The following is a 22333-nucleotide window of genomic DNA, read 5'->3' as shown; positions in this document are numbered from 1 at the left end:
AGCAAAATTGAAATTCAATTTAGACTCTTTAATTTTTCCACTTAATAATTCACTTGAAACAAAAATTAAAAAATTAGATGAGACACATGGCGCAAAATTAGACATGATTTAGAATCTAATTGAATCTAGACTCTTTGGTTTTTGCACCTAATAATTCACTAACCACAAAAATTAAAAAAATTAGATGGGGCACATAGCATAAAATTGAATTTCAATTAAAATTCAATTTATAATCTAATTAAATTTAGACTCTTTGATTTTTGCACCTAATAATTTACTTGACATATAAATTTAAAATTAGATAAGACACGTAGCACAAAATTAGACTTCAATTTAGAATTTAATTGTATTTTCTTTTCTCTCAGCTTCACTTATTATTAATTTATTATAAATATAGATTTTCACATTATGTCACATTTACATTTCACATTTCAAAAAAAAAATTATTAATATGTCACAATATTTGAAATGTAACATAATTTGATTAAAAGACTAAAAAATCTCAGCTAGTAATGGTTGTGTTTTTATTTGTATTTTTGTGAGAAGAAGCTAGTTGTTGGATGTTAAGAGACAAATTAAGACTAGATTCTCCACCAAAAAAAAAAGAAAGAAAGAGAGATTTAAAACTACGAATTTTTTCATCTCAAACTACTTTTCAAATTAATGAAATCAAATCCACTTGTTTTAGACAATTTATTAGAAACTGCTCTTCATTTCTATGATTGCGTTTCATATGTCATTGCTGGTTTAAATTCCATTGCAGTCCAACTTCAGATTAATCATCAATTACATCGTACAGAACTTGTTGACAAATCACATCGATCGAGAGACGAAGATGTTGAAGAAATTCTGATAATAATTCACATGTTTCAGTATGTTGCGTACGATGCAACCGGAGAAAACAAAGCAAGGTGGTAGCATTAGTGAGCACAAAACAAATTTTTTGTAATTATTTTCCTGCTCCACACTATGCTCCATCAATAACTTGATACATATTCACCTAATTAATTAAATACTATCATTAATGACTTATTAGTACTACCATTATTAATTAATTATAATATTTAATTAATTAGGTGAATAAATACTATTATTAATGACTTATTAGTACTGCCATTATTAATTAATTGTCGTATTTAATTAATTAGGTAAATATGTGACAGTTTTTGTTGGTAAAGCATAAAGTGGAACAGAAAAAAGTGAGACGTCAGATTTGAACTCCAAAAAAGTTATAAAAAAAAAAACACTAAAGTACATGACTCGTCCAAATTTTATGTCCCACTTTTCTTTCTCTATTCTATAGAATCTATACTCCACCAAAAAAAACTTGCCACATGTTCACCTAATTAATTAAATGCTACCATTAATAACTTATTAATACTACCATCTCAAAAAAAACTTATTAATACTGCTATTATTAATTAATGGTAGTATTTAATTAATTAGATGAACATGTATCAAGTTTTTTATTGGTGAAACATAAAGTAGAGTAAGAAAAGTATGACAGAAAATAAGTATTAAAAAAAACACTAAAGTACCTGTTCAATGGTGATTACAAAGTGATCAATGCAGTCCTAGTTTACAATTTTGTTTTTTGGATAAGAAGTAATAAGTAGCACAAGAAAGATATGCATTGTTATGAGTAATACTTAGGTATTCGTAAAATACGGAGAATGAGACTATCTCTTTTCACGTTTATAGTGGAGTCCACGTATTAAATATATGATAAGATTTACAATAAATGTGAGAAAAAATTGCACCATTTATTCATATATCGAGAATACCTAAGAATTTTCGCACCATTACTTGTAAGGTTATGACAAGTTTGAAAACATCACTGCCCTGTACTTCACAAAAATCAAGATTACCATGCATGCCTTCTTTTCCAACCAACGCAATAATGCGACCCCAAATGCTCAAATTTGATAAGAACATTATACCAAACACGACCATGGTACCTCAGGAGTACTTCTCATAAATATTGAAAGAAACTATAGCTAGCATCTCCATCAGAGCCTTAATTAACGACCAATTTATCACACGTGGTAGTCATGAACATGTAAAAGTAAAACACATGCATGGTCCTTATTACTCTTTCCTTTAATTTCAAAAACATCCACCCACCCACGTTGTCTTAATCAATAAGTCATGACTCATATATATATGACTCAAAGTAAGCAATCCTTACCTTGCATCTCTTGTACCACCCGACTTTTCAAATTCGGATCCATTGCCAGATTTATTCTTGGGCCATTTTCAATGCCACTTCTATACGGGCACATAAACTTATACATTACACTAGCTAATAATATCATGTTTGTGCATGACTACAATTAAGAATAACTACACAATATAAACACGTTTCTAACTAATAAGTAAAAGACAATATATATTTATAGCTTATAGTATTGCATTTCCATAGAAGTAGAAGTACAGCAAAAATTTAATTTAATCTTTTTTAAATTTATATGTTTAAATCACTGTTTTAGAAATCAGATCGAATCTTACCCACTAGCTCAACTGGTTCAATCAAGAACCAGGCCCTAAATCGGTCTGGTAATAATACGAAAACTAGCAAAAACCAAGTCAATAATCGGTTCCTTTTTCAGTTCTTTGATCGTTCTAGCTTTTAAAATCATGATTTAGGTGCATGCATTCACATATAAAAGCACTTGATACAAAATTATAGTGATATTCGAATGGCGTTTGGTACAAAATTGAAGTGCATTTAAAAGTTAAATTCACTTGGCATCAAATTAGAGCAATTAAGACACTTACTACAAAATTGAAGTACAACTTGAATATGTTTTAAATCTTGATTGAGCTTCCACTTTAATATATAATATATAAATTAAATTCTTGCCTATGAAGTAGTGGTTTATTAAAATTAAGGTAAATAACAAAATACTACCTCTATTTAAGGCAATTATCAATGAAACCCAAAATTTTCAAATGTTAGGCTTTATCTCTCTATATTTTTTACTAAATTGCAATGCTAAGTTGTCTATTCAAATTGACAGAAAACGCAACAAAATTATTATATATATATATATAAACCAATTAACTCAATCATAAAGAGGGTGAAAAAGTAGAACTATTCGTATATAATATATTAAAGTGGAAGCTCAATCAAGAATCTAAATCAAATTTTAATTGAACTGTCATCCAAATTGCCTTATAATTTGATACCAAGTGTTTTAATATTTTAATTTACATGCAAATTCCTGCATATATTCTTCAAAAATATAAAGACTCGACTTAAATTTATTCTGGTGACAAAGAGCCGAGCTTTGATGCTGGGTTGGGTTGAAATGCAACCCCATTCATGGTATCAAGGCCCAACATTGCATATTCATCGACACATTCATTGCTGACCTCTTTAAGCTTGTTATTTTCGAAGAGGGGATGATACCCACGTGCGACTCGTGCGAGTGTATGACTTCACTAGTGCTTGAACAGTTGAACTCCATTGCAAAATTTCAAGGTTGGAAGTAATAAATGTCCTGGCGAGTGAGAACGAGGGAATGCTATGCCTTGGCCCAACCCTTAAAACATGTAGCTGTTCATTTTTCCCCCCTGGCCCAACCCATAAACTGGAGTAGGCCTAGCTTCAGAATGCAACCTTTCAAAAAGTCTATTAATTAATACTAGTTATTTTCATGAAATTTTGCATATTTATTTTAGCAATTGTAGAAATTTGTGCAATAGTAATGGTTTAATCCAATTTATGCAAAGCGTATGATGTGACTTAGTGTTACCTAAAACCTCATTTTCTTTCCTTTATGTGTGTGTTTGTATCTAAAAAAACAGAAAAATAAAGATATGCATAATACAATATTTTATACATAGTATTTCTATTTTTTTTAAAATTTATTACAAATGTTCAAATTTTTTATTTAAAAATTATATTGCAAAGTGTAGATTAATTTATATATTATTAATGGCATATACTATTTTTAAGTATCTCGTGCATTTATGCAAAGTTTTTTATTTTGCTAAACTTGTTATGCAAAAAAAAAAAAAAAAAAAAAAAAATCCTAAACTAAACTAGTCATGTAAGTGCACAATTGCACCTGGACCCAAAGACAATTACGGGCTCAGGCCCAATGAGCCTTAAACAATGAAATTTGTAGAGTGTGGGTTTGAAACCTAAGTTTGAAGTACTGAGAATTTGATAACAGACTAAAAGTTACAAACACTTGTAAACAAAAGATAATTGTAAATAGGCCTCCTCGGACGTAAGCCGAGGACTACTTCTGTATTATTTCTATTTCTTACTTAAAAGTTACAATTCTTAGTTTCTTTCTTTATTGCGGATCCCCCCCTTTCTCTTTGGCCTTCACCCCCCTTAAATACTTTATTTCCTGATGCTTCTTTAGATAGTGACTAGAAGTTTCAGCCCTACTGTTCAGGGGTCACTTCTCCATTAATGCGGCCAGGGAGGTAGGTGCAGAGTCTTTAATGCGGAGGTGGCAGCCTTTGCTCTTGATATTTTCTTTAACACTGGTGCATCTAGAAGGTTCAGGGTCTCCCCCTTTAACCATTAGTCTTTCTAGAGTTGTGCTTTGATCTTCATAATGAAGCTTTAAGTTCTCTTGATCCGTTCGAGGAAGCTCGCTCTGGGATCCTCGATCTCCTGGAGCACGGGCCAACTCGTAGAGTTTAATTCTGGAGTAGGTCGGCCCTCCATGCTATAATCCAAAGGCCCATATGCCCACTTGGGTCCATTTACTCCCCACAATAGCCCCTCAAAACTCTATTTTTCATCACCCGAGTAGAAAAAATAGGGTTTTGATTCAACGAGGACCTACCCCACACGTTTTGTAAATAATTGCATGTGTGGAAACCGTTTCGTGTTCCAGAGGATGCCACTTGGCGGTTTTATTTTCAAAAACGCGCGCATTTATTACCGTAAGTTACACCTTGTCCCCCACGTTCAACGGTGAGATGAGCATCCAACGGCCCTTATTACTCCATGAAAATTTGGGCGGGACAAATGCAATTTCGAGGCCGCTTCCCGCACGTCGTGACGCTTCGGGAACCTGCGCCCTCATTTATTTCCTCAGAGGATAATCCCATCAAAACATTAGTAATCACCTTTTGTCTGTAGAAATCCGTGGAAATTCGTACAACTTGAAATTTGTAAGTTCTTATTCCTTTTTTTTCTTAACCCTTTCTCCTCGGACCCTGTCCTCGGCTCCCCTTATAACCATTCTCCCTCTTAGAACTTAACTTTTCGTTCCTTTCCGATGGGAAAGTTTAAGTGTCTAGTTGATACCGCCGTTGGGATGGAAGGTTTTAGAGCCAAGTATCATGTTCCCAGCGACGTAGGTCTAAAATACTGCCCGGCGGAAGCCGTGGCCGGTTCTAGGAAAACCGAAGAGGTCATCATCCCCATGGTCGCCTTCGTAGAAGGTGGGATGACCCTCCCAATGAAACCCGTAACTAGGGAGTACCTCCGCAACCACCGGTTGTGCCCCGATCAGTGCGCCCCTAACGTTTTTAGGGTCTTAGGAAGCGTTGATGCTTTAAACGAGCAAATGGGTCTGAACTTCACGTGGCATGATGTCGTCTTTATGTACGAATGCCACAAACTCACTAGAGTAGGTTATTACATCAAATCCCGCTCCAGCGTAGTTAGGTTGATCTCCTGTTTGCCCAAGTCCAATAAAGGCATGAAGGATGACTACCTCATCGTCTCTGGCAACTGGCACGACGGCCCCCACTGCCCAGTTGAGTAGGGAGATCCAGGTGCGACACCTTTAGGATTTAACTTCCCCCTCCATAACTCCCCAAATCATCTAGGCATATGTATTCACATTTACTTGAGCGTCTAACTTTAATTTATTATATGTTCTACGAATCTGACCATGTTTGTTTATTTGGATGTTTTTCTTTGCAGATAAGCAAAACGTGCGCCCACACTTAAGCCACTGCAACGTTGCAGATTTGAATAGAGTGCTACGCTCCGAGGTGTTCGTCAGCAGAGACTTACAACTTAGGGCGGCCCACTTGATTCTAGGGTACGATCCCATCTCCTCGGACTTCCAGGAGATCGAGAACGCAATAATCGAAGGTGACCGTAGGCGTAGGAGAATTAACGTAGCCAGACCCCACTTTTTGGCCGACCACAACATCCCTGATGCCCCAAACACAATGTTGTACACATAGCCCATAGCGGCAGTTCCCCTCGCTGTGCACCCTCAGGCAATTGCTGTCCCAGAGGAGCGATTGTCTTCTTCGAACACATTGGACGAGGAGATAGAACAATTTCAGTTCGAGGACTCCCCACAACCTCGCGGAAACCCGTTCGTTGTTCTTTCCGACGAGGAAGAAGAAGCAGCCGAAGCCTCTAGGATAGAAGGTCTAGTGATAGCGCGTCCAGACGACAGCTCCATTGAAGAAGAGATGGACGAACTAAAGGACCTTATGACCTCAAGAGGCGCACGAGTGGCGAAGAAGGGGACGAGGAGGTCCTAGGTTCCCCCGGCTTTACCACCACCTCCTCCTCCTCTAGCCGACCCCAAGCCTCCAGCCGAAGATCCCAAGAAGAAAAGGAAAGCGGAGGCCGAGGGGGCTGGAGGTGAAAAGCAAAAGAAGATGAAACAGCCCGCGCCGGCCCAGCAACAGAAATTGGACAAGGGCAAAGGGCGCGCCCGTTCAGTTGAAAGCGGGGAGATTAGAGACATGGCCGAGGTGCGCCGAGCACCAGCTACCTGGTCTCCTGACTAGAGACTGGACGGCGCGCCCATTCCCTGTCACTCTAGCATTAGGGCAGTCCAACAAGGCCACACCCATCATTTGGCCGAGGTGTTGGAGCGTCCTCTTCTGCTGCCCAAGGACATGGAAACCTTGGAGAAGATGGGCCAGCCGCAGTTGTTCCTCTCATTAAAAAGGGGTTTAGCTCTGGTAAGTTCCACCTCGCACTCGTACTTTATATTTATTTGCAAACATTTTACCGTATTTAACCTCCTAGCGTTTTTGCAGTCCATCCAAGAAGTTTTCGCGGCCGAGAAGTTAGTGGAGGATTCTCGGAAGCGCGCTGGGATGGAGCAAGAGCTAAGGCAAGAGGCAGAAAGGTCCCTAGGCCAGGCCCTAGCAGAGAACGGGAAGATCACGTCACAGCTGGCCGACTTGAAAAGAGAAAGAGATGGTGACAAGGCCAGCTTGAAGACAATGGAGGGCCAAGTTGAGGGGTAGCGTAAGCTTCTCCGCCAAAAGGATGACGAGCTTGCCCAAGTCCAACAGGCACGTTCTGACTTGGAAAAGGAGCTTACGCGGGCGAAGGAGGAGGCTCGCGCCCACAAGCACGCACTAGAGGCCGCGAAGAAGGCCAACCCATCAGGAGTGGGTAACTGACGCAAGAACTCGACAGAGGCTTTTGCGGCCTTGTGCCGAGAGTACTGTCAGGAGTGTCGGGAGAGGCCATGAATGCAGCAGGGTTCCTCAAGCTTCCGAGCTGAGGGAAGCCCGAGAACATTTGGCTTCCCCTAGACATACAGAAATTGAAGACCCTCATGTCGCCGCCTCTCTTCCTCCTCTAGTGCAAGAACTTGTTCCGATCCTACAGAACTCGAAAGGTTCCTATAAGAGAAGGACAAGTGTGATGGCGCCGAGAAGGAGCAAGTTCAAGACATGGAGCCCCTCGTCCTCTTCAGGACAAAGGGAAGCAAGTTTTGTCCACCTTTGAACTGGAGTTGAAGAGTACCGAGGCTGGCAGCAGCTCCCTCCAAGACCCCCCTGCACAAGCTTAAGGCCTAGGATAGAACCTTTTGTACTCCTCCCTCCTTTTTTGTACATATAATTAATGAAGAACGTTTTTATTCAACTTTCGTTCATGTTGTCTTTGTTTTACCTTATTCTTTTTTTGCTTGCCATGAAAGTTTTCAATAACAAATAGTTAAAGGGAAAACAGAATAAATAAATCTAACTCCACCATGCAAACAACTATGACTTCAAAACAACCACATAACTTAATTTAGATATTAAATAATGTCACAATTAGACAACTCACATGATGATTAAACCTTTGTAATCTGACGTATTGCTTTCAGTAGGATGTAAGGTCCGAAGACCATTCCTTACAAAAATTTGTTTAATACTTAAAAATGTGGAACTTGAGATCCAAATTAATGAATGGTGAGACACTGATTTCCATAAAATGTGTGATAAGAATAAGAACAACGACAAGATATTAAGAACAGTGACAAGGTTTGTGGTCCGAGGACTATATTTAACCAAGTTTCTGTTTGATTCTTAAGAACAGTAACTTCAAATGTTAATTTCCCCAAAGTAGAAGGTCCGAGGACCCGACATAACTAAGGTTCTGTTTAACAAATGATAAGATATCAATTTTCACAAGGTTTGTGGTCCGAGGACTACACTTAACCAAGTTTCTGTTTGATTCTTAAGAACAGTGACTTCAAATGTTAATTTCCCCAAAGTAGGAGGTCTGAGGACCCGGCATAACTAAGGTTCTGTTTAACAAATGATAAGATATCAATTTTCACAAGGTTTGTGGTCCGAGGACTACACTTAACCAAGTTTCTGTTTGATTCTTAAGAACAGTAACTTCAAATGTTAATTTCCCCAAAGTAGGAGGTCCGAGGACCCGACATAACTAAGGTTCTGTTTAACAAATGATAAGAAATCAATTTCCACAAGGTTTGTGGTCCGAGGACTACACTTAACCAAGTTTCTGTTTGATTCTTAAGAACAGTAATTTCAAATGTTAATTTCCCCAAAGTAGGAGGTCCGAGGACCCGGCATAACTAAGGTTCTGTTTAACAAATTATAAGATATCAATTTCCACAAGGTTTGTGGTCCGGGGACTACACTTAACCAAGTTTCTGTTTGATTCTTAAGAACAGTAACTTCAAATGTTAATTTCCCTAAAGTAGGAGGTCCGAGGACCCGGCATAACTAAGGTTCTGTTTAACAAATGATAAGACAGCAATTTTCACAAGGTTTATGGTCCGAGGACTACACTTAACCAAGTTTTTGTTTGACTCTTAAGAACAGTAATTTCAAATGTTAATTTTTCCAAAGTAGGAGGTCCGAGGACCCGGCATAACTAAGGTTCTGTTTAACAAATGATAAGATATCAATTTCCACAAGGTTTGTGGTCCGAGGACTACACTTAACCAAATTTCTGTTTGACTCTTAAGAATAGTAACTTCAAACCCCAGAGGTACTTATAACTTCGAAATGTTAACTAACAAAAGCACATTTTATTAATAATAATACCTTCTAAGGTTATTTACATTCCATGGGCGTGGTACAATTCTTTCATCTAGGTCAGCTAGCCGATATGACCCTATGCCAGCTACTGAAACAATGTGATAGGGGCCTTCCCAGTTTGGTCCTAACTTACCCCAAGCTGGGTTCTTCGAAGTGCCCACAACTTTTCTTAGTACAAGATCACTAGGTGCGAGCGGCCTTAGCTTTACGTGGGCATCATATCCCCGTTTTAGCTTCTGTTGATAATAATTCATTTGGACCATAGCTGCCTCGCGTCGTTCCTCTAGTAAATCAAGACCTTTCTCTAGGAGTCCATCGTTATTCTCCGGGCTAAAAGAACTCGTCTTCAGGGTGGGAAAACCTGATTCCAGAGGTATAACCGCCTCGGCTCCATAAGTCATAGAGAATGATGTTTCTCCCGTGGACCTGCGCGGCGTAGTCCGATACGTCCACAGAACATTGGGGAGTTCTTCTACCCATCTGCCTTTCGCATCGTCCAACCTTTTCTTGAGCCCACTAACTATGACCTTGTTAAATGCCTCGGCCTGCCCATTTCCCGAGGATAAGCTTGGGTCGAGTATCTATTTATGATGCCTATGTCACCACGTAATTTCCTAAAAGCCTTATCGTCGAATTGACGCCATTGTCTCGAGATAAGTATATGTGAATACCGAATCTAGTGACGATGTTTTTCCGACGAATTTCTTGGAATCAACGTCCCTGATATTTGCTAAGGGCTCGGCCTCAACCCATTTAGTGAAATAGTCTGTCCACGAGAAGCCATCTTTCATTCTTGCGCCTCGAAACGGCCCCACTATGTCCAATCCCCACTGTGCAAAAGGCCAAGGACTGGAGAGAGGGTTTAGAGCCCCTCCAAGTTGATGAATATTAGGGGCAAACCTCTGGCATTGATCACATTTTCGAGCATAATCCTGAGCCTCCCTCTGCATATTGGGCCACCAATAACCCTGAGTCAGGGCTCTATGGGCTAAGGACCTTCCCCAGTGTGGCTTCCACAAATCCCTTCATGCAATTCTTCCAAAAGCGTTTCTGTCGATTCCGGGTGTACACACAACAAGTACAGTCCCGAGAAGGATCGTTTGTAAAGTTTCTGGTCCTCGGACAACCAGAAACGTGGCGCCTTTCGACGTATCTTATCTGCTTCAGATTTGTCCTCAGGAAGGATGTCGTTCTTAAGAAAAGATACGACCGGGTCCATCCAACTAGGTCCAAGCTTTATCAGATGGATGCAAGCCGCATTGACAGCTGTAAGAGTTGGCTCTAGCAAATCTTCCACAAGGATAATCCTGGGCAAACCCTGAGCCGAGGACGTTGCTAACGTAGCCAAAGAATCGGCATGGGTGTTTCCACTCCTAGCAATGTGAGCTAAGACGAAAGAGTCAAATTCAGCTTGCTGACGCTTGACTTGGGCCAAATATTCCTGCATTCTTGGATCCCTAGCCTCCATGGTCCCCATGACCTGGCCAACCACTAACTGAGATTCCGAGAACGCATGGACTTCATTTCCACCCATCTTATGTAACATGTTCATGCCTACCAAAACTACTTCGTACTCGGCTTCATTATTAGTAGCCGAGAATGACAGCCTTAGAGATTTTTCGAAGATAATTCCCTCAAGGGATATCAAGACAAGTCCGACACCAGACCCTCTCTGATTAGCTGCCCCATCCACATACATTTTCCAAGTCGAAGGCACTGTGGCTGTGATCACACCAACTGATTTTCCATCCATGTGTGCTTCTTTTAGAGTTTCTTCTAGCAATAGTTCAGTAAACTCTGCCACCAAGTCAGCGAGGACTTGGCCCTTCACCGAGGTGCGGGGCTTGTATTTAACGTCAAAGGCTCCCAGGATGGTTCCCCACTTTGCCACCCTGCCAGAATAATCGGCGCTGCGTAACACCGCCTTGAGAGGCAATTGGGTCAGGACCACCACTGTGTGGGACTGGAAATAATGAGGGAGCTTCCGCGTGGCATGAACTATGGCCAGAAGTGCTTTCTCCAAGAGTAGGTAGCGTACCTCGGCCTCATTCAAAGACTTACTAACATAGTAGACCGGTCTTTGCACCCCGTTTTCATTCCTTATGAGGACCAGGCTGACCGCATGGGCGGCCACTGCCAGATAAGCAAACGGAACCTCGTCCGCCTCGGGGCGAGATAGAATGGGTGGCCGAGAAAGATATTGCTTAAACTGTTGGAAAGCTAACACGCAATCCTCGGTCCATTGAAACCCTTTCCACTTGTTCAACAATTGGAAGAAATGACGACACCGGTCAGCTGACCGAGATATGAACCTGTTCAATGCGGCAATCATCCCCGTCAATTTCTGGATTTCTTTTGGGTTCCGAGGCGGTTGCAAATCCTGGATAGCCTTAACCTGCGCTGGGTTTACCTCTATGCCTCTATGAGTAATCATATATCCCAAGAACTTTCCAGACCTCACTCCAAAAGAGCACTTTGAGGCGTTAAGGCGCAGCTTATACTTTCTTAGCATCTGGAAGGTATCGGCCAGATCTTTCACATGTGAAGGTATTGTTTTATTCTTCACCACCATATCGTCCACATATACTTCAATAGTCTTCCCCAGTTGCTGTTCGAACATCCTGGTCATCATTCTTTGGTAAGTAGCCCCAGCATTTTTCAACCCAAATGGCATGACCTTATAGTGGTAGTTCCTCGTTGGAGTAATGAAAGCAGTCTTCTCTTGATCCTCCAACGCCAAGGGAATCTGATGGTAACCCTGGAAGGCATCTAAAAAACTCATCCGAGGATGTCCGATAGTGGCATCCACCAGTTGATCAATATGCGGCATTGGGAACGAATCCTTGGGGCAGGCCTTGTTCAAATCTGTGAAGTCCACACATACTCTCCATGTTCCATTCTTCTTTTTAACCACAACCGTATGCGCCAACCATTCGAGGTAGAAAACTTCTTTAATAGCCCCAGCCCTCTTGAGTTTGAGCACCTCTTCCTTCACAGCCTCGGAATGTTCTTTGGAAGAACGCCGAGGTGGCTGCCTTCTCGGAACAATAGCAGGGTTGACGTTTAAACGATGACAAATGAAGCTTGGATCCACGCCTGGAGCCTCATAAGGGTCCCACGCAAAAACATCAATATTGTCCTTTATAAATTCCAACAACTCTATCTTCTCCTGGTGTGGCAAACGTATGCCAACTTGGAAGAACCTCTCTGGGTCATCTGCTATCAAAAACTTCTCTAACTCCTCACAAACAGCCTCTTCTCCTGTTACCGCTCCAGGTGCATCCGGAGCTGTTAATTGCTATGACTCTTGGATGGGCAAAGCTGATGACTCGGCTTCTGTTTGATGAAGCACTGCGGCCGATATGCATTGCCTGGCCACCGATTGGCTGCCGAGGATTTCCTCAACATATTCCCTAGAGGGGAACTTAAACTTAACATGCAAGGTAGAGGAGACGGCCCCTAGAGCGTGCAGCCATGGCCTGGCGAGGATGGCTGTATATGGGGAGTAGGCGTCGACCACAATGAAATCCACCTCAACCGTTTCTGAGCCGGATTGAACGGGCAAACGGATCTGCCCCTTCGGCACAACGGCTCTCCCTTCGAAGCTTATGAGTGGTGAATCATAAGGAGTGAGATCCTCCAGCTTCAACCTTAGCCCCTTAAATAAATCAGGGTACATGACCGCCGCCCGATCTATCATCACCCTCCTCACATCATAATTCCCTATCCTAAGAGTAATTACAAGAGCATCGTTATGGGGTTGGATAGTCCCCACCTTATCCTCCTTGGAAAATCCCAAGACGGGAAAATTCAGCTTCACCCTCTTCGGCTTGCAGCCTGACTCCTCGGCCTGAAGATGTGAAACTGCCATCACCCTGGTGGGACCCGAGCCGGTCCTGCCAGGCGCAGCAAAAATAACATTGATTGTTCCTAACGCCGGCCGAGATGAACCGTTTCTCTGATTGTTTGAGCCTGATTGACTGCCTTGTCCACCAGGTTGACACAAGTGCTGCTTTAGTTTTCCTTTACTAACCAGCTGCTCCAAGTGGTTCCAAAGGGTCCGACAGTTCTCGGTAGTATGGCCCACATCCTGATGGTATTGACAAAAGAGGTTATGATTCCTCTTCGCAGGGTCTCCTGCCATTTTACCAGGCCATCTGAAGAAAGGCTCCTTACGAACTTTCTCCAGCAACTGATGTACTGGTTCTCGGAACACAGTGTTCACGGCCTGAGGCGCTGCCGAGCCGAACTGCACGTAATCTCTCCTCGGCTTGTTGTTGTGATACCTGTCCGACTTGAAATCCCTTCTCTCCTGCGGGATAACCTTCTCCTTACCCTTTCCTTGCTGCTGGTCTTCCTCCACTCTCTTGTACTCGTCAATACGGTCCATGAGGCGACGTACGCTGCGGACGGGCTTTTTGGTCAAAGACTTTCTCAAGTCGTGATCAGTAGGAAGACCTACCTTAAAGGTATTGAGTGCCACCTCGTCAAAGTCACCATCTATTTCATTAAGCATTTCCCAGTACCGGTTGAAATACGCTTTCAACGTCTCCCCTTCCCTCATGGTCATGGATAGCAGCGAGTCCAATGGCCGAGGTACTCTGCTACACGTAATGAACCGCGAAGCGAATGCTTTAGTGAGCTCCCCAAACGAACCTATAGACCCCGATTTAAGGCCGTTGAACCACCTCATAGCAACAGGTCCCAAGCTAGAGAGGAAAACTTTACACATCAGAGCCTCGTTATGAGAGTGCACCGCCATCCTCTGGTTAAAGTGACTCACGTGCTCCATCGGATCAGTCTGGCCATTGTAGATAGTGAAGGTAGGCTGGGTGAATCTCCTGGGAAGCTTCCCTTTCTCAATCCTCCGTGAAAATGGAGATTTGGAGAGTTGGTGCAATGCCCGACTCATAGCATCGTTCCCTAAGCCTCTAGAAGGAAGCTTCTTGCGTCTGCGAGCTAGCTGGTCGTCCTCCTCACAAGAGGACGTTGCGCTGGGGGGTGAGCATGACCTTGAGCTATAACTACCTCCTCGGGCTTCCTCTGAAGAAGGATCAGATGAGGATGGTGAAGGCTTACGTCTGGCGCGGCGCAGCTTTCTTTTCAAACGACCAATCTCCTTCTGCATGGCTTTAGCACCATCCTCGTGGGTGGTGCTACCCCCGCCCTGAGTATGGCTAGCCCTGGGGTATTTTGTATGGACACTTTCCTCACGATCCCTTTGACGCTCAAGACACTCGAAATGATCCTCCGGTTGTGATCCCTGTGATTCTGCATGGTGAGAACCTAGGCCTGCCATCGTATCCCAGCTCTTTTTATGACTAGATCCCCACAGACGACGCCAATTGTAAGTGCACAATTGCACCTGGACCCAAAGACAATTACGGCTCAGGCCCAATGAGCCTTAAACAATGAAATTTGTAGAGTGTGGGTTTGAAACCTAAGTTTGAAGTATGATGTTCAAGATAGCAAGTGAAAAGTTACAAACACTTGTAAACAAAGATAATTGTAAATGTTCGACGTAGAGCGAGGACTACTTTTGTATTATTTCTATTTCTTACTTAAAAGTTACAATTAGTTCTTTCTTTATTTGCGGATCCCCCTTTCTCTTTCGGCCTTCACCCCCCTTAAATACTTCCTTTCCTGATGCTTTTTGGATAGGATTAAAGTTTCAGCCCTGCTCAGTGTTATTTCCCCCATTAATGCGTGTGAGGTAGGTGCAGAGTCTTTAATGCGGAGGCGGCCTTTGCTCTTGATATTTTCTTTAACACTGGCGCATCTAGAAGGTTTAAGGTCTCCCCTTTAACCATTAGTCTTTCCAGAGTTGTCTTTGATCTTCACACGAAGCTTTAAGTTCTCTTGGATCTGCCCAGGAGAAGCTCGCCCCTCACTGTATCCTCGAATCCCTCCTTGCCACCCTGCCAATTTGGGGTTACTTAAGGTCGGCCCTCCATGCCATAATCCAAGCGCCATACGCCCATCTCCTTGCCCTTTTACTCCCCACAAGTCATATATTGAGTGGCACATTCTCCAAACTCTAATAACTTATTTGGTAATATTGTTTAAACAACAGTTTTCGTTATTTAAACAATACAACACAGTTTTTGTTATTTAAACAATACAATACGTCTTTTTACAACACTTTTTCATTTATATATATTCACAATATTTAAACATCATTATTAGAATAACATTACCAAACAGGATCTTACTGTAACATCTTTCCAGGAAAAAAAAAAACTTAATGTAACATCTCATATTACAAGACGAAAAGAAGAAAATAAATATCCAACGGAATAAGAAAAATGAACAAAAATTTTCTTAGGAGCTCAGTTTCGATGGTTTTCCATAGTTTTCAGAAGTTTTATTTAATCTTAAAACAAATAGATGCAGCTGAGGATATTACCCTAAAAAGGGGATATTACCCTAAATTAAAATGTACTCATTCTTTTCTTTTTTTGAAAGGAAATGTACTCATTCTTATCCTACAAGTCAACAACAGTTCTTATATTCACAATTCATCTACACCCACATGAAGATTCAAGATCTACCGCATCTCATCTCACCTGCCTTTCCACCCGTGACTTCTAGCTCCACACACTCTTTATTTATTTCAAAGCCTTATCCTTCCCCCATAAAAATAAATCAGAACCCAACTCTCTCACTCTCTCATTGCAATGGCTTCAAGCACCAACAGCAATGAGATAATCCATGATTTCCCACCATTCTTCAAAGCATTCAAAGATGGCCACATAGAAAGGTACATGACCCATGACCATTTCCCAGCTGGGCTCGACCCAAACACCGGTATCCAATCCAAAGACGTGGTCATCTCGCCCGAAACCGGTTTATCAGCCCGAATCTACATCCCCAAAATCAACGGCCCAGATCAAAAGTTACCACTTCTCGTCCACTACCATGGTGGAGGCTTCTGTGCTGGATCACCGTACGAAACTGTTCTTCACAAATTCATCATATCTTTGATTTCCCAAGCCAAAGTTGTTGTTATCACCGTTGATTATAGGCTAGCGCCAGAGCACCCACTACCGATTGCATATGATGATTCGTGGGCCGCGTTGCAGTGGATTGCTACTCACTCTAATAACCAAGGACCCGAACCGTGGTTAAACGAGTATGTGGATCTCGGGCGGGTTTTCTTGGCGGGTGAGAGTGCTGGAGCTAATATAACACACTACGTGGCAGTCCGAGCTGGCGCTACTGGATTGGCTGGGTTGAAGATTGTTGGGTTAATTATAATTCACCCTTTCTTTGGGGGCAAAGAGCGTGATGAGATGTACAAGTTTTTGTGTCCCACAAGTTCCGGGTGTGATGATGACCCGAAATTGAACCCGGCGGTGGATCCGGATTTGTCTAGCTTGGGGTGTACTAAGGTTCTTGTGTGCGTGGCAGAGAAGGATTGGTTGAAAGATAGAGGGGTGACTTACTGTGAGACTTTGGGCAAGAGTGGGTGGGGTGGTAGCGTGGAATTGTTGGAGAGTAAAGGAGAGGACCACTGCTTTCATTTGTTCAATGCTGATGGTGAAAACTTTAGGCCCCTGATGAAAAAAATTGTTGACTTTATTTTAAGGGACTAAAGTGTTTATGTTATGATAAATTGCGGTCGTAGTTCCTCTTTGTTTTTTTATTTATTATTAATTTGATAATTACAAATGAAGAGGAAAAACTTAAATCTTATACGTTTTCATGGAAAACACAAAGATGTGTTTATTAAATTACAAGGCTTGGTAACATAGGTAATTATAAAAGTAGAAAAAACACAGATGTTTTAATGTTGAAAGCTCGCTAGTTTAATAACTAGAGCTATTTAAAACCCCCAAAACAAGTTACGTCTTGATAAATTTTAAGCTTAACACAATAAAAGCAAAATATACTTAATTAGTGAAAAATCAACCGAAAATTTTAAGCTTAACACAATAAAAGTAGAATATAGTTAATTAGTGAAAAATCATCCGAAAACACACAATGTTGTTTGTACTCCCCACTGAATGTGAGTTTGGTAATAAGATTTTGTGCAATATATTTCCCCAAATGATCGAAGTTTAATTAATCAAGTATATGTTCCTAAGGACTGTTTGCCTTTTTTTTTTTTCTTTTTTTTTTTTCATGTTCTAATAATAAGTAATGAATTTTAGCTTAGTTCTATGTGATATTTTAGATCATCAATTAAGTACGCTTTCATGTAAGGATGGCCATGGATTGGGTAGACCCAAAACCAATCATATAATTTTACTCATGGATATCCAATTTCCTTATCCAATTAGTATCCATACTCAATTGTTATTTGGATCTCTTACCCATGGATACTCACGGAAAAGGGAGGGACGGTGAAGGAGAGCTCTGCAGGGAGAGAGATGGTGAAGTTGCAGAAGGATGAAGGCTGAAAGTCTGAAATGTTTGATTTAGGGTTTTTTTTAAGTACTAGTTGAATTCAGGTAATATCCAAACTCGACCCGAGAATTTTAGGTAATATACAATCCCAACCCGATTATCATTTACCCATGATGAACTGGGGTCTAGGTATTACCTAGAACTTTCAGATCAAGTATCTATTACCTAATGGGCTTGGTCATTCCTACTTTGATGTTTTGCAATACTATATTCACGCACTATTAACAACACCATGACTTCCCATCGATCCCACCCGTTACCTATTGCATATGGGTCAAAATTTTCAACCATATGATTAGCATTCAACAACCTTAAATTCCAAGGCTCTATTAATGCAACACCGGTATAAAGTAATTATTTTGTGATTATTCTCTCTCTAAATATATTGGTCCTCAAACCATGGACATTTTAGTTTCCATTTGGATATCTTGTAGTTTTCGACAACTTATGAGCATAGTGTTTATAAAAAATAAATTCCAACAAATGTGTGATATGAAAAATTCACCTTACTTATGGATATAATTATGGAGTAGTAAAGCTAAAATTTGATGTTGTCACTAATAAACTTACAACATTGATTGTAGTGGCTTGAGATGAAGATGTGAGGTCTTAAATACATGAGCTAAGCAGTATATGCTTTTGTGATCCATTGCATAAATAAATAAAAAAAATCAAAATCAAAAAACAAACAAACAGGGTTTGTGGGCATCAAAACCAAATAGCCTAAGGATACCGAATGGATCCATGGGGTGTAGTTTAATTGATTGACACAACTTATTTATAAAAGAGAAACAAAGGAAAAACACTCCACAATGGGAAACTCAAGCAGTTGATTTCACAAACACCATATATTACAGATGAAGCTTATGTATTATAAGAGAAAAAAATCCTATATCCTATGGTGTAACACTACATCGGTTGGGTATCTCTCTCTCTCTTCTTCTCTTTCTAATATTTGTTTTCCAACCTCCTTCTATTTGCCTATCTCCCCCCTTATATAGGTACATCTTTTGTTCTTATCCCTATAGTTGTCCTATCACCAATCGAGTTTTCAGGGATATTTTCCTCTCTTTTATCGGTTTTCTCGCTTCCCTTATCCTGAAATTTTAACTTTTAGGGTTGTTTGTACTATTCAAATTGTCTTATATGCATTCAATGCAGCAGAGGTTAGGTGGAAGTCCCCTCATTAATGTAAAGGTGAAGATCTTCATCCCTTTTACATATTCTAGAAGATTCCCCGAGATTCATGATACCAGCTAGAAGTAAAATGTGGATTATTCGTGCACATCTCCTCGGGTAAGACTTGGCTCCACTTAGCTTGCTACTTGCCTCACATGAGCGATTTGCAAGGATTCCTATCTCCTCCCGGATGCTTGGGATAGCCTTATTCCCTTCCACATGATCTTATAAGCTATTGGGCCCTTTTGTGAGCATATGTGTTTGGCCCATTTCACTCTACGAGGCCCAACAAGTATTTGGGCTTTAGTCCTAGATGAGGACTCTTCCATTCCTCACATATAAGGTTGTTGAATTTTTAAAGCTACCAATATGACTTTCGAATTCATATCTTTTGTAGCTTGTTTGAAAATGTTGGTATGGACCATGTTTGATGTGAGATCTTTGAATTTCATTACTTTTCTATCTTATAATTCTATTGTAACAAAATTTAGTCCCAAAAAACTAAACATACATGTCTCCACAAGTTACAATAATTTATTTGTATAACAAAATCACAACAAAACTAATGCTTATAATTCATTTCACAACAACTAATGGAAGTGGCAATTTTTTACCGACAAACGACCAGGATCATTCAAGTCAAACAAATAACACAAATTTCAATTTTGTTTTGTTTCTTACTAGCTCCTAGGCTCACTCTTCCCCCCTCTCTCACGCACAAAGTAAAAGAAAATGAAACAACTATGGCCACACACACGCACAAAGAAAAAGATAAAGATAAAGCAACTAGGTCCACACACACAAAGAAAAAGAAAAAGAAGCAACTAGGCCCGCTAGTCCGTTACCCACTTCGTAACACATTTACCGACTTATTAGGTTAAGAGTGGGCATTTGCCTCATACATTACAAAATGGAAGAATAAATCAATATTACTCGGTATTTAAATTCCAAAATCATCAACATCAGTCAAGTTAAAAATATATAAATTTGTAAAGTTGCTATACTATTTATATTTCATTATTTATAGTTTTTTTTCTCAAACTTTTTGCACTTATCAAATTCTCCCCTAATCTCTTGAGGAAGATAAAAAAAAAAAAATTATTTAAATAAAATAGCATGCGGAATAAATAATTTGATATTTGATATTTGTATTTTTGAAAAAACGGACGTAAAAAAGAGAGAGTAGGTTCGTGTATTAAAATAGCCACTAAACTTTTGCAATGCTTCAATACTCTTTTAATACTTGTAGGCCCATTATTTATATATTGTAGGATTTTTTTTTTGGGATCATTAGGATATTCTTTTAATACTTGCCCACGTGGTAAATGTGTAGACCATTATTTTTAGAGAAGTGTTATGTCCATAATATTTTTATAATATTTTCACAACAAATCACAGGTGGTTAGTTGTTATTAGTTCAAATTTAAATTCAGCACTGAGATTACTTTTTTAACGCAACATTAACAACTGGTAACAATCTGCCACTTGTGATTTATTGTAAAAATATTATAAACATATCATTTCTCTTATTTTTATATTCTTTAATGCTTTAATTTTTTCAATGCTTTAATATTGTTATGAAAAATTATTAGGTATTTTGAAGAATTATAAATGTATAGTCCTCCTTTCATATGCATGGTCTACCATAAATTTAATTAGTGAATTTCATTATTAACGTGAGAAAAGAGAATATTTATGACAATAATTTCCCTATTCTTTTACTACATATAAAGGAAATGTTGCCTTGATTTACTCGTTGTTGTCCAACGTTCATACCTAACCTTCTAGCATATTCTGAGTTGTGCTAGGGCCACAGCATTGGCGACAACTCGTCCACGTTGCGAATTGTGGCCAATGCTGAGGCCATGTGTGTGGCCATAGCATAATTCGCATATTCTACACTTGTACTGTAGTGCATGACACATCATGATGATGTACATTTGCCTTAAAAGTTCACCTGCATTTCAACAATCGACTTCTTCTTGCTCCATATATAAGATTCTTCCCGACACTCTTTATTTCAGAACCTGACCATTATCATCCTTTTAAGGAAATTCAGAACCCATTTGCCAGTCTCTTTCATTGTCTCTCTTCGATCTTAATTGCAATGGCTTCAAGCACCAATGAGCTAACCCATGATTTCCCACCATTCTTCAAAGTATTCAAAGATGGCCACGTAGAGAGGTACCCTTTTCCCATTCCCAATCACCATGTCCCCGCTGGGCTTGACCCAAATACTGGGATCCAATCCAAAGACGTGGTCATCTCGCCCGAAACCGGATTATCAGCCCGAATCTTCATCCCCAAAATCGACGGCCCTGATCAAAAGTTACCACTACTCATCCACTACCATGGTGGTGGCTTCTGCGCTGGATCACCGTTTGATACATCTGCTCAAAAATATATCACATCATTGATTTCCCAAGCCAATATGATTGTTGTTGCCGTTGATTATAGGCTAGCCCCAGAGCACCCACTACCGATTGCATATGATGATTCATTGGCCGCGTTGCAGTGGATTGCTACTCACTATAATAACCAAGGACCCGAACCGTGGCTAAACGAGTACGCGGATTTCGGGCGGGTTTTCTTGGCGGGTGAGAGTGCTGGAGCTAATATATCCCACTACGTGGCAGTACGAGCTGGCGCCACAGGATTGGCTGGGTTGAAGATTGTTGGGGTACTTATAGTGCACCCTTTCTTTGGGGGCAAAGAGTGTGATGAGATGTACAAGTTTCTGTGTCCTACAAGTTCCGGGTGTGATGATGACCCGAAATTGAACCCGGCAGTGGATCCGGATTTGTCTAGGTTGGGGTGTGATAAGGTTCTTGTGTGCGTGGCAGAGAAGGATTGGTTGAAAGATAGAGGGGTGGCATACTATGAGACTTTGGGTAAGAGTGGGTGGGGTGGTAGTGTGGAATTCTTTGAGACTAAAGGAGAGGACCATTGCTTTCATATGATGAATTCTGACAATGATAACTCTAAGGTCTTGTTGAAGAAGTTTGTTGATTTTATTATAGGGGACTAGCCCAGAGTGTTTATTCATTATTTGATCCCAAAAAGAAAAGTGTGTTTATGTTGTGAATTATAATAAATCGGCTGTGGTAGTTGTACCCATGTTTTGATGTGATTACCATGTAATGAATGATATAATTGATGAATGCGAGTTTGCCAGTTTGGTAGTATGCTTTGTGAACAATTTGGCTTTTGTTCTTAACACGAAATTGTTAGTATCATTTTCCAGGTTTATGTGCTGAGTTTGTGTCATATCGACTCATAACTATTCAACTATATAGGTCAACTTTAACTTGACATGTTTATTAAATAGGTCAGAATTTTTCAACCCTAACAAAACTCATTTATTAAACGGGTTAGTTGTTTCACCTGTTTATCAAATTTTATCAAAATGAAAAGAAGAAAAAAAACTAATTTTAGTATTAACCAAATTGATATGAACTATAAAAAACCAAACAAATAAATATTTTTAATATAAAATTAAAAAATA

The 22333-nt window shown here is 40.2% G+C and overlaps 2 protein-coding genes across 2 annotated transcripts; both read left to right on the top strand.

The window, feature by feature from the left end:
- The first annotated feature begins 15779 nt into the window (after positions 1-15779).
- On the top strand, positions 15780-16935 carry LOC142642236 (2-hydroxyisoflavanone dehydratase-like). The gene has a single exon (XM_075816573.1). It carries the CDS (start codon positions 15918-15920, stop codon positions 16833-16835), a length of 918 nt encoding a protein of 305 aa, XP_075672688.1. The 5' UTR covers positions 15780-15917; the 3' UTR covers positions 16836-16935.
- A 3810-nt stretch (positions 16936-20745) lies between these two features.
- LOC142642245 (2-hydroxyisoflavanone dehydratase-like) lies at positions 20746-22013 on the top strand. Its single transcript, XM_075816580.1, has one exon. It carries the CDS (start codon positions 20936-20938, stop codon positions 21854-21856), a length of 921 nt encoding a protein of 306 aa, XP_075672695.1. The 5' UTR covers positions 20746-20935; the 3' UTR covers positions 21857-22013.
- The last annotated feature ends 320 nt before the right edge of the window (positions 22014-22333 follow it).

Source organism: Castanea sativa, chromosome 7 (assembly GCF_040712315.1).
Source record: "Castanea sativa cultivar Marrone di Chiusa Pesio chromosome 7, ASM4071231v1".
In the NCBI taxonomy this organism is placed as follows: domain Eukaryota; kingdom Viridiplantae; phylum Streptophyta; class Magnoliopsida; order Fagales; family Fagaceae; genus Castanea; species Castanea sativa.
Note: the sequence above shows the minus strand (reverse complement) of the source record. Positions and strands in the feature narration are given on the sequence as shown.